Source organism: Anastrepha obliqua, chromosome 3 (assembly GCF_027943255.1).
Source record: "Anastrepha obliqua isolate idAnaObli1 chromosome 3, idAnaObli1_1.0, whole genome shotgun sequence".
NCBI lineage: Eukaryota > Metazoa > Arthropoda > Insecta > Diptera > Tephritidae > Anastrepha > Anastrepha obliqua.
Window position 1 is genome coordinate 76,032,124 of NC_072894.1, and position 12,460 is coordinate 76,044,583.

A 12,460-nucleotide genomic window follows, 5' to 3' on the forward strand; every position below is an offset into this window, starting at 1 on the left:
GATTTTTTACTTCCAGAACTTCCTCTCTGTTAGATGTGATAAATATAGGATTATTCTCCGAGGTATATAATTGGGGCTTACACCCTTTGTTGGGTTTTAAGTTTTGGGAAATAAAATAAATGTATCAAAATAAATTGTGTCTTCTTTTTAAAAGAAAATACATTAGCCTTTTAGCTACTTTTGGTTGCAACTTTAAAATTTAAATGATTTTAGAGATAATGAATGTCAAACACAAAACCCATTGGTTAACAATTTTTTTTATTCTTTTTTGGTTCACGGTATGTATCTGAATTTGCCATTTCATTATTAAAATATATCTATATATAATATATTAGTCAAAACTTTAGGATAAATACTTGTATTTATTTATACCCACAATCCTATGAACCCCTTTAACTCGAAACAACATTCCAATAAACTACAAGTAATTTTGTAACTGGATTACGTTAGACTTTTTTAACTTCTCTCTACATAGCGGACATTCATCACGTTCGTCCAGCCAATCCAGTAAACAATTCCAACAGAACAAATGACCACACGGCGTGAGACTCGTATTAATGCGTGGCTCCAGACAAAGGATGCACTGTGGTGCTTCAGATTTTTTACGCTCCGGCACTTCTTCTTCTATGCTGAGCAAACGTCTTGTTTTGTCACTTATCATTTCTAACCGCTTTCTTCTATGCACTTTCCATGCTTCATATGTGCTTATAACTAGTGATACTGTTACTTGTAAAAATGTTATAATTCCAAGTATTTTATAGCCGTATAGCGAAAATTCTGGTTGTAGCCAATGACGTATCAGCACATAATTAATGCCCGTAAGGCGCTTGGAAATTTGATACTTATTGGACTGAAGGTAAAAAAGCGATTTATGTAATGCTTTGATGTACTGCGGGGAATAACGCATTACTCGAACTGCTGTTAGCAGCTTCTGCTTTGCCTCTGTCACGATTTCCTCATTATCCTCAATATGCTTTTCAAGTTTCTGTAAAATTCGCAGATACAAAGCATCTCCACCGAATTCAAGGATAATGGCAACTAGTTGTAACTACAAATAATATAATATGTTTTAGTTACAAGTTATTTAAACAAAGTGCATACCAAACGTGATGGAATATGCATATAAGCGCTATCCACTTGAATAGTACCCGTGTATTCCTCCCCAAGCGTTTGCAAATTATTAATCGACGCAAATCCGTGATATGCGATTTCAGCAAACAGCTTGCACAAGTGGTTATATTTTATCCAGCTACGCGAGCCGGTTAAGCGAAGTAAATCCGAAAAATCCTCTGCAAGGTCATCTGTGTATTTGGCATCCTTTTGTACAGATCGCACTATTTCTGGTTGTCGAGCGCGGGCATTTCGAAAATCCACAGGGTTTTTTCCAATGAATTTACCGCGAGGCAACATTTTATAAAAACCTGAAAAATCGTTAGTTTTGGTAAATAGACCGACCAAAGTACAAAGAGTTAACAAACGTACTGCACCTGTTGTTTTTGTGTGCGAGACAAATGTAAACAAATTCTTAAACGGAATGACTAGTTTTGGATGGCTCGTCCATTAATAATAGCCTTCAAAAATTACTCTTTATTTTAGATATGTAGAGCCTAGCCAACATATAGACCGCAATATTGATAAATTTAAAACTTATATTTTAATTATATTACTTTGCTGCACGGTGTATTCTACATAGATAATGTATTCTATCATTCTTGACTTCGCAGCTTGCTTTGCTTGAAGTTTCATTTCAGCGAGAAAACCAACTAGTCAAGGCGAATTCGTACAAGGTGATAGCAGTACAACGGAAAACATATGTATAGTATATAGATGTACATTGGTATGTTCATTATTCAATGAATAAAGCAATAACGTCAGTATTTTATAATTTTTGTGCTATGTTGTTCAAATTTTGAAAAATGGAATGGGAAAATTCAGAGTTTCTAATGACAAAATAAATTTCCTATGCATGCTGCTGAAGTGACAGACCTTCTTGGATGTAAATCCAGATCGTTCCGGGAACGTAGAACCGACTAACATGGAAACGCATTTGTTACCGTCAGCAACGACGGATGAAGAAACATCAAGGAAAAAACGAAAAATTACGCGTACTATAGAAATAAGCAGGCATAAAATGGATCGTGATCCAGATTTCAAAGCTTTTAAATATGTATTTTGCGATTCGATCACGATCAGTCGATATTTTACGCTACACGGTCGACAAATATCACGATCCAGTATTCCAATCCAAATACGGCGATATTTATTAATCGTATACGATTCACCGAAAAAAAGATTACAACAAAATGATATTCACCTGTTTCATAACGACCATAGTGTAATAATATAAAGAGTGCCAGGTAGCAATGACATTATTTTTCAGTACGCAGATTTGGCAGTATGCAGTCATTTTTGTTTTTATTCTGGTTCATTCTTCTAAAAATATTTAACTGGCATAGTGAACATTTTTTTTTTTAATTTGAAATGAAAGAGAACAAGTGGTACATATTTTAGAACTAAGCATTTGAACAAAAATTTGAGTATAATATTTTATGCAAAAAATTAATACAGAATAAAAAAATTGTTAAAGCCTTATATTAAATATGTACATATTTTTGATGTATACAAATATGGTACTATAAAAACTCTAACAATTAAGCACGTACGCCTTGGGAGTTTTACGTGTGCTTCCAACTCTCTGCTTACACGATTTTGAAATAACACAGTTTAATCATCCAATTTTGGTTTTGAATAACTTTTTACTGAATAATTTAAATATGTAAATATATGTTTTGCATTTATATGTAGATTGAATTTTCACTGTACACTAATTTTAATTTTTTTTTTGTGATAAAAATTAATTGTTTTTGTTTTATAAATACTTATGAAATATTGATATCATTATTACATCTTTTGCACGTTTTTTTATGAAAATATTCTCTTTGCAAAAAAGGCCCTTCTATATGCTAAGCAATTCATAAACAAACTCATAGATAAAAAAAATACCAATTGTCAAGCGGATGATTGCTAGCGATGAAATTGCCAAGCTGGCTCCCAACCTTTTTTGTACACGGTAGATACGTTCCTCATAAAAGCGTGCAAAAGAAGTCGTGTAAAAAATAGATACGTCATATGGTAAATGTGGGAATATATTCCCTAAATACGCACATAATTGACGCTTACACCCTATATTGGGTGTTTGACCGAGCTCCTACTCCTATTTGTGGCATGCGTCTTGAGGTTGTTCCACAAATGAAGGGGCCCACAGTTTTAAGCCGATTTCGAGCGGCAAGAATTTTTTTTTATGAGCAGTTTTTTCATGCCAGAAATACACTAGGAGGTTTACCATTGCTTGCCGAGGACTTACCGCTATTAGAAAAAATTTCTTCTATCATTTGATGTTTAATGCTCGAAATCCAAATTCTATTAGAATCCAAATTGGCTTAGAAGCTAATTACCGCAATAGCTTTTTACCGGCTTTAAATGGAAGGATAAGTAGAAATTAATTCCAAAATTAGATTTACTTAATTAATCCCACAAATATTACTTGTATATAATTGAAAAAACTCGAATCGACTAATCTCAAAATGAAGTGCACAATATTTAAATCTAGCAAAAATATAAGTAATTTCAAGCGAACAATCCGGGATTTAAAATAAAGATCTAAATAATTAAGGGCATTTTTAAACACAAATTTGGAAAACTTGGTTAATTTTTATAGTTCCCTAAAAATCCTGCGAACAGTGGGGCTAACTTTTGCTTGACGAAAGTTAATTTTGAAAACGGAAAGTTTTGCTCCCTGGATTTTAAAAGCAATGATTTCGAAGTAGATTTTCAACGCAAAATGTGTAAACAAACAAATAATGTTTCTGACATGTTCCCAAATAAATCTAAATGCTAATATTGTTGAAAATATTTCGAAATGAAAGCGGAAAAAAAAATAAAATAATAACTCAAGTCAATGTGCCACGTTCAAGGAGTTACCTTGATTTTAAACAATTTTTGCAGTTTTGCACTTCAACCTAATTATCTTTCTACTCACCCCAATATCTCACCCAAATACAGTTCCCTCAATAATGGAGGGAGCTGAGCGAATGTTATTTTCTTCCAACTGTATCAGGCCGAGAAATCTACTCCTTCTTCCAGAAGAAGGTACTCCAGTTTGCCTCAATGTCCAGTCTAATAATAAACGACTGCTCCAAAACTATGCGCTCCGTGATATGATTTCTGGAAAGTTGGGGAAGTGGGAGCTGCACGTTCAACGATTCCATGTTTTTTTGATGAGATCACTTTTTTCCGGAACCTTCCTTAGTCATGTTAAACAGGATACGATTGGCTGGCTACTGAACGACTATATAAAACAGAGTTAGCTTTAGAATCATCTCCAGTGTAGCATACGACAGTTGCGCTATACCGAGGTATACAAAATAGCAACAAAAAACAGATGGCTTTGACCTTCTAACTACCAAATCGCAGAAAAAAAAAATCGACTATTCCTCTGCTATCACCTTATATAAATTCGTCATAGATCAGGCAAATGACAATTGGAAATTTTTTACTCGTTGAATAAAAATTTCTAGCTCGTCGTCATCGTTTCCATATTTCGTTTAGGAATTGCAAAAACGTGAAGATTTCATATACATATTTAGGGTATTTTAACTTTCTTGTTAAATTTTTTACGGTAAATCAGTAGAAAAGTTAATATAATAGTGTAATAGATTTCTGTGTGCTAAAATAAGCCACAAAAGGTTGCGGATATAATCAAGAAATCAACGACGTCGTCCGTTGGTTTGCTACGTCTACTCACCTACGAGTCTTAATCTCGTTTTCGGAAGTAAAAATACTTCGTGCAAAAAATTTTATACGCGACGTAATTTTTCGTGTATTTCTTAAATAAAATCATGGCTCAGTAAAAATGTCTCGATTTAAAAATAATACAGTGCATAACGCTCCATTTGGAGATAAATTCACCTTTAACAGTTCGCTGTCGACGAATTCCTTCATTTTCACCTTCCCCAGTTCCCTTCGTGCAGCCGCGAGCTGCGCTTCAGCAAGTAACTTTTTAAATAAAAATGGAAAACAAGAAACAGCAACAAAGCAATTTTACACGCTCGAAGGCGTGTCAACCTACTGATTCTTTAGTCCGCAAGTCACCTTCAGGTAAATTTTGTTGTATCGCAAATATTCTACATAATATGTTATTTACGTATATAAATAGATTTAGATGCCAATAAGCTTTGGCCTCGCAACTCACGACGTCGTGAGCAGCCATCTTCCACACGTAGCGACTCTCAGCGCAATTCTAAGCAATACACTTCGATCAAAACTCGTCCCAATGTTGATAAACGACCACGTCACCGCGTCGGTGGCGGTGGGAACAAAGCTGGTAACGTATATGCAGCTGACAATAACGAAGACGGCCTTGCATGCACTACTGACAATGTTCCTGTTACCAGCACCGGATTAGCCAATATTGTGGAACCGGTGGTGACCGGTGCTTTGGCCAAAAAAAAATCTCTGCAATACGTTGACTACAAGCTGAATTCAGTGTACATGCCAGGGAGCAAAAAACAGAATTTGAACCATCTGCTAAACTTTCATTATGCTCCACGCGACGCTGACAACGCTTTTAGCTTTAACGTTTTTGGACGTAGCGGTGGTAGCGGTGCAACTGGTGCTACTCATCGTCATGGAGGCAATAGTGGCGCAAGCAAACGCCATCGCTACAATAAGGAGCAGTTTTTACAAGCAAAGTGAGATTTCCTTTCATAACTTACAGCAATAATATGTTAATTAAATCTTCTTATTTAGTTTTCAGTTCGTTATAAAATCGGGTGTTAATTTGAGTATTTGTGCATCTCCCGACAATTTAATCGATTGGCATCTTATTGAACAAATTAATATACAAACTGAAGAGGAGCCGCAATGTCCTATTTGTCTATATCCTCCCATTGCAGCTAAATTAACACGTTGTGGTCATGTCTTCTGCTGGCCTTGTATTCTGCACTATTTGGCTCTAAGCGATAAAACTTGGCGTAAATGTCCAATTTGCTACGAAGCTATCCATACGGCTGACTTGAAAAGTACAACCATCATCCAACAACGTCAATTTAATATAGGCGACGAAATTACTTTTCAGTTAATGCGTCGCAAAAAGGGATGCATGATGATAGAAAAATTCGAGGCAAGTACTAATCGAAACGAGCTAGATAGCTATCCACTACTTTCGGCCGGTGAAGAATCAAAATTTTCAAAATTTTTGTATGCTAAACGGAATGATATTTTAAAAATAATCGATCGTGAACAACGTGAGTTGGTTGTTGGCCAGGACCCTACATGCCCAGAGTATGTATTCATACAACAAGCTTTAGATTTGTTAAAGGAACGACGTGAGAAGGTAGAAGAAGAAATGGAAGAAGAAATAGAAAGCAAAAATGAAATGGATTTGCTTGATGAATGTGAACGCGTAACCACTGAAATTGAAAATATAAAAATTGAAGATGACGAAAATTATAATGCTGAAGGCGGGAAAAATGTTGAGAGTTTGCAAAATATGGAGGATATCGATGCTTCAAATTCTGAAGGCAGTATTAGCAATGAGGATACTTTATACAACATAAGTACTTTAACTCTATCATCTGCTGGAGGCGAAAAATTGAGTGGAAAATATTACTACTTTTATCAATCGGTGGATGGGCAAAACATTTATCTGCATCCATTGAATGTTAAAATGCTGCAAGCTTGCTATGGCACGTTGGAACATGCCCCGTCAGTAATTAGCGCACTTGTTTTACAAAAGGAGCATCACTCCATGGATGAAGAGCACCGACGCAAGTTCACATGCTTAAACCATTTACCTTTAACATGTCAGTTCGCGATTATTGAGGTAGATTTACAACCGCCTTTTGTATCTAGCGGAATATTGCGTCTATTTAGAGGTATGTTAGTATAAATTAGAGTATGGACGAGAAAGTTGTAAATTTTTTTTTTATAATTAAGAGGATATACTTACGCGCAAGAAAGAGCGCCAACGTCGCGAACGCGAGGAGAGTCGCCGCGAAAGGAAGATAAATGAAATTAACGATCGACAAATGGGAAAATTTATTGCTAGCACAACAAACTTGAATTTAACTTCCGCACACGAGTTTCCAACTGTAAGGGAATCGCTTGAAACTTATTTTTCTTCTTTTTTTCATATGTTACTATTATTTTCAGTGGGGGTTTGAAGAGGCACTTCCCAGCGTTGGGGGCGTTGAAAATGCACCCAACAGCAAATCAACCGATATACCCAAAATCAAACGTCAGGCAACTTATTCAACAGTAGCGGTTGTGGGAGGTGAATCGCCTAACACCAGTGAGTATTGGCCCACATTATCATCTCCAAGAAACAATAGTAACAACATGTACAAGGAATTATCTACTTGGGGCAAATCTGCTATTTGCAACACAACAAATCGCAACATTAATTCTGAGCGTTCCAGTGAATGTGAATCGCTTGAGGAATCTTTAGCAGATAATGATTTTACTTCGCCAAAGCCAACAGATTTAGGCGATGTTCTTGCCATGGCTATATCACAAAAGAAGCCGGGTCCTGCAGCTACTAATGCTGGGCATGCTGGAGGAATGGGAGGAAAAAAGAGTAAGAAAGCTAAAAAAATGGTTCCACTCTTCTCAACTGGCATAAATAACGCTGGTAAATAAATTCACTTCAAGAACAAAACAGAAAATAAATTGAATGACCCATTATGCGTACCCATAAATCTTACCTTAGAACTGTTTCAGATATTAAATCCATTACCCAATAGAGATCGGATTAGATGCAATTTTTTAATTTACAATCGATTTTGTTCTTTTGGTATATAAACATATTTTAAGAACACAATAAATATGTCATGTGCATATTCGAAATATGCAATCAATTAATTGAAAAGAAAGTACTTGATACTACGATCTAAACTCTTATTTTTAATATAAGTGCTATTTTATTGTATTATTATATTTTAATAATTTAAAAAATGTTCCATGTTATCGCTGGAAGCTAAGAAACTTCTCACCACTTTTGCGAAAGTTAATGGCGCATACTTGAATTTTGACATGTTGTATTTTATCCGTGGCTGGAGAAATATAGTCCACCTTAGACAATACGTTATTGGTTTCCATCGCGGAAGTTAAATCGGCGCTTCGTTGAAGTATATTTGCAAATATATTTTTTAATTTTTCGCCTAAGTCACCATGAGCGTTTTCATTAATCTCTCTAGCATAAAGACAAAAATGTTGATTTTAAAGATGTCAGAATTGTCGGTAGTATTTCAAATATGTTTTTGATGAAGCGGTGCACGAGTTGGTGCCTTAAAAAAATTCTCTTTACCACTGTTATGTACTTGCCCACCAGAACAATATTGCAGTGTTTCTGCGGTTCACCAAACCAGTAATGAGTACCATACCGTGCATAGGATGAATTATTTACTTCATCAATTTCTTCACAGGCGATTAGGTGTACCCTCGTCAATTTTTCTAACTACCAAATCGGCTATTTAACGTTCAGCGGAGTTGATAGTTCTAATATCCAAATATAGAGCTGTCACCAATATCTTTCCGAATATTGTGAATTTTTACCTCGTAGCACTGGTTAAAATATGTTTTTCTTAAAGTGCTTTCACCCGGTACATTTCTTTTCACATACTACCCAAGAAACGATTTTAACTTTTCATTATTCAACGCATTCCATGGAATACTAGCAAAAACCATTACTTCACAGAGTTCATAGCAAAACTTAAAATCATTATTGTAAAGTTCAGACACAGAATGCTCAGAATTATTAATCCTGTATCCTCCCGGGTGCTAGGTATCTTTTGAATCCAAGATTTTTAGTTGTATTTTGATTACAAATATCCAGTCAGATATTTACAATTTTATGCACTTTACGTTTTCCTCAGCATACAGAAGAAAATTATCATTCAAATTATTTTAAGTTTTTAAACATTTTTCGCATTGCGATTTTAAAAATGTTAAAATTGCAATCTTGAAAATAAATTAAAAATTATTTTTTGAATATAAAATTTTTATAAAGTAATAACTGGACCTATCATTTAATATTAACAACAGAAAAATGTAATTTTATTGCAAAGTAAATATGCCCAACACCAATTCTCAATATCATCAAAAATGGAACTTATAAGTTGGTTAGTTTGCGTTTTGCTTATGCATCTGCAATTTTAAAGTCATTTAATTACTGTTGGTTTCCCATGAAACTTCTGCAAAATGAGAATTTAATTATATTTACCTGCCTCAAACACGCAAGTGCATATAGTCCGATCTTTACGAATAATATATGCCATTTCACTGATTTAAAAAAATCGTGAATACCTATTATTGAATATGTTGCTTAATTTTGTGTTTATTTGGTTATGGTAATCATTATTCAGAACTTTACAAATTGATATATAAATTATGTTAAGAATTGAATAATAATGAAATGTGCAAAAAAAAAAAAATGTAGTATCCAAAGATTATAATTTTGAATTATAAACCAATGAGGTGTGTGCATTTGAATTCAAAATTCGTAGCCACATCACACAGCGAAGCCCTCAGCGTATCCCTCTACTTAAATGTTACCAATTTCAGTTAAGAATGTAATACTCTAAATGTAATAAAAAATCAATGCAAAGCAATTTTGTTTTATATTTTGATGTAAGACGGGTTTGTGATTGTAAGATGGGTGGTGAATATGGGTAATAATAATAAGCTTTACATATTATCTGATATACATACATATACATAGTTTCCATGAGAAGCTTTTTTAAAATAATGTTATTCTCGAAATTTCAATTCAAAAAATCAGTCGGAAAAAATTTGTCTATTTAACATTTGTATCGGTTATTTTTCTAAGAGCTTAAAAACTTAAAATGGAAAATTGTTTTTTATTATAATCTGCTAGATAATTGCATGGCATTTATTTTTTGAATATGATATCCGGCATATGTCCGCCATGGCTACGAGTTACGTGGTCCATTCGATCAATCCAATTTCGTCCGTATGCCGTCAATGGTGGCTTGAATTGCAATACATCGAATGTTCAGGTAAGTTGCGCCGTCTTGTTGGAACTAAATGTCATCGTATATACCTACGTAGCTCATTAATTTTTGGAAACAAAAATTCAGTCGGTATGGCTCGATAGCGCTCGCCATTCACCATAACATCAGCTCCTTTAGAAAGAAGAAATAAGGGCTTATAATACCGCCAGGGCTCTATGAACTTCGCAAACAGATTTTTTTTTTTTTTTTTCAAAGTACGAGTACAATTTGGAAACATTGTTCTGGCGTTAAACGATTCATGATGACTTACCAAACCTTCATTAAACCATAGTTATCGATATAGATAATTCTCATGCAGCTAAAAAACACCCTATATATAGCAATGTGATGCTTGTTAGCCAAGTAATATTAGTCCTACAAGATTTAAATTGCTTTTGAAAAAAAAAAAAAATTACTGTTATTTTGTGATTAATATTTTCCAATAAAAAATGGCAGTTAAATTTTAACTTTTATTTTTCAGGTCAAATGTAAAAGTTAAAATTTGGATTTTATTTTTTCGATGCAGAATAGTAATTTACATTTCTGTAAAAATAGTTTTTAATAAAAAAAATCAAAGTAATCTCAATTTTTTTCATCTTCTGTAAATATTGATTGAGGAAAAAGAAACCCATTATTTTTGCGTAAAAATTTTGCGCAAATGGTGTGAAACTCTTTCATAGTCGATTTTTAGCTCTTTGGCGATGCTACGACTACTAACATGACCGTCAACTTTGATTATTTCTGTGATTTTAGCGATATTTTCTTTGACATCAAAAATGATGAACGGAATCAACGAAACCAAAATTGCACGTAATTGGTTGTTACAGTAGCGGCTCCATAAACACCATTCACAATTTCAGCGGCCTGGGTTGCATTTTCGCCTTTATCAAAGAAAAGCAGTAAAATGTACCCAATTTTCTCTTTGTTGACTTCGATTGTTAACACCCTGTAACTCACAACTGAATGGAGCAAACAAAAAACAACAAAATAATTTTTTTAGTGTGAAATGTCACCTTAACAACGAGCATAAACTTTAAATTGTTTGATCGATGCTTTACGAGGGATCGATCACTACCGCCATCTACCGAGAACTGGACAAAAACATTCTTATGGCACCAGTCTTGTTTATTTTGGACTTCTCCTTGTACAATACAAATAATAATAATATGAAAATATATAGAGCCCTGCTCGAACAAATTACATCGCAAATCACTGAGAATGTGCGTTCTAAACTGACTTTTGTCGCTGCCTTTTGGTGAATAATATTTGCCAGATCTTTTATTTTTGATCGAAAAATAAAGCTCCAGATTTTAACTTTCATATTTGACTGAAGAAATAAAAGTAAAATTTTAACTTATAAACTTTTGAAAAATTATAAAAGTTACAGTCTCTGTTAATATTTAATTGGTTTATTTGTTATTTATTTTTTTGGTTACTTATAATTTGGGTTCTTCTTCATTAGTATTCCTTTTTATTTCATGGTTTTTAAGTTTTTTTTTTGTAAATGGTAAAACACTACATAGTAGTGGAGGTTTTGAAGTACTGTCACCGGCAAAAGAAAGAGTGCGCCACAACAATTTTTGACTAATTATTTATTTTTTAATTTTCAATTTCACTGCGGCAAACACCAGTATACAAAAATTATAAAAATTCCGCAAATTTTCATTAAAATTTCAAACTTTTCACTCAGAATCTTTAGATAAACATGCCGTTTTATAGCTCATTGAATTTTTGTATAATAAAGTGTAAGCTTCAAGTGATTCAAAGATCGCTTTGACTTTTGGAAATTTTTTTGCTGACGGTGTTGTGTTTTCTTCCATATAATATCAGCATTTATCATGCGTTGTTTTCGGTTTGTTTTCATGTGAGTTTAAGTGAGTTATGCTCCTTTTTATGACGAACGGACTGGACTTAATTTTTGTACTTCATTATTTATTTGGTATTTTGAGTGGTGTTTTTTTAATTTATTTAGTAGTGCAAATCTGTTTTCTGATATGCCCGGCGGCTCTGATTGTATTTGCATTTTATTGCTTGTTGGTACGCTGTAGAGGTTAACCAATCTGTTAAATTGCGTTTGTGTAAGAATCACCAGATGCGAAATTGTACAAAAGCGAGAAATGACAATATACGATTAACGGATATTTTTTTGTTATTATTTCGCGAACGAAGTACACTTGTTAAGCACACGTCTGAATAGATGAGAGATAGTCGATGACCGCTTTAAATAAAAAAAAAAACAGATGGTGGGCCACGCACGTGTGCCATAATATAATATTATCTAATTGGAGAATATTAAGTAAAGCCTTCACAATTTACTTTTTGCTTTGTTTTAAATATTTATTTTTACTTGTGATCTGCTTGTATAGTCTTCCCAGTTTTTGTAGCAAGAG

The 12,460-nt window shown here is 33.8% G+C and overlaps 2 protein-coding genes across 3 annotated transcripts; one reads left to right on the top strand and one right to left on the bottom strand.

Moving 5' to 3' along the window:
* Window positions 1–241: 241 nt before the first annotated feature.
* On the bottom strand, window positions 242–1,729 carry LOC129242734 (peroxisome biogenesis factor 10). Of its 2 annotated transcripts, none has more exons than XM_054879537.1 (3): window positions 1,488–1,729; window positions 1,102–1,421; window positions 242–1,048 (listed from the first exon to the last, which is right to left on the bottom strand). In XM_054879537.1, exons 2-3 carry the CDS (start codon window positions 1,408–1,410, stop codon window positions 419–421), a joined length of 939 nt encoding a protein of 312 aa, XP_054735512.1. In that variant the 5' UTR covers window positions 1,411–1,421; window positions 1,488–1,729; the 3' UTR covers window positions 242–418. The 2 variants fall into 2 exon arrangements, with proteins under 2 accessions (XP_054735512.1, XP_054735511.1); XM_054879536.1 differs by having other exon boundaries at window positions 1,483–1,729.
* Window positions 1,730–4,552: 2,823 nt separating this feature from the next.
* On the top strand, window positions 4,553–8,089 carry LOC129240475 (RING finger protein 10). The gene is made up of 5 exons (XM_054876296.1): window positions 4,553–5,157; window positions 5,216–5,750; window positions 5,809–6,935; window positions 6,997–7,151; window positions 7,213–8,089. Exons 1-5 carry the CDS (start codon window positions 5,070–5,072, stop codon window positions 7,696–7,698), a joined length of 2,391 nt encoding a protein of 796 aa, XP_054732271.1. The 5' UTR covers window positions 4,553–5,069; the 3' UTR covers window positions 7,699–8,089.
* Window positions 8,090–12,460: the final 4,371 nt, after the last annotated feature.

Excerpts from the sequence above, each read along its gene's own strand:
- LOC129242734 (XM_054879537.1), bottom strand. The coding sequence starts at position 1,410 with ATGTTGCCTCGCGGTAAATTCATTGGAAAAAACCCTGTGGATTTTCGA. Across the intron at positions 1,049-1,101 it reads TGCATATTCCATCACGTTTG|TTACAACTAGTTGCCATTAT; the intron begins GTATGCACTTTG and ends TATTATTTGTAG.
- LOC129240475 (XM_054876296.1), top strand. The coding sequence starts at position 5,070 with ATGGAAAACAAGAAACAGCAACAAAGCAATTTTACACGCTCGAAGGCG. Across the intron at positions 6,936-6,996 it reads AATATTGCGTCTATTTAGAG|AGGATATACTTACGCGCAAG; the intron begins GTATGTTAGTAT and ends TTTATAATTAAG. Across the intron at positions 7,152-7,212 it reads CCGCACACGAGTTTCCAACT|TGGGGGTTTGAAGAGGCACT; the intron begins GTAAGGGAATCG and ends TATTATTTTCAG.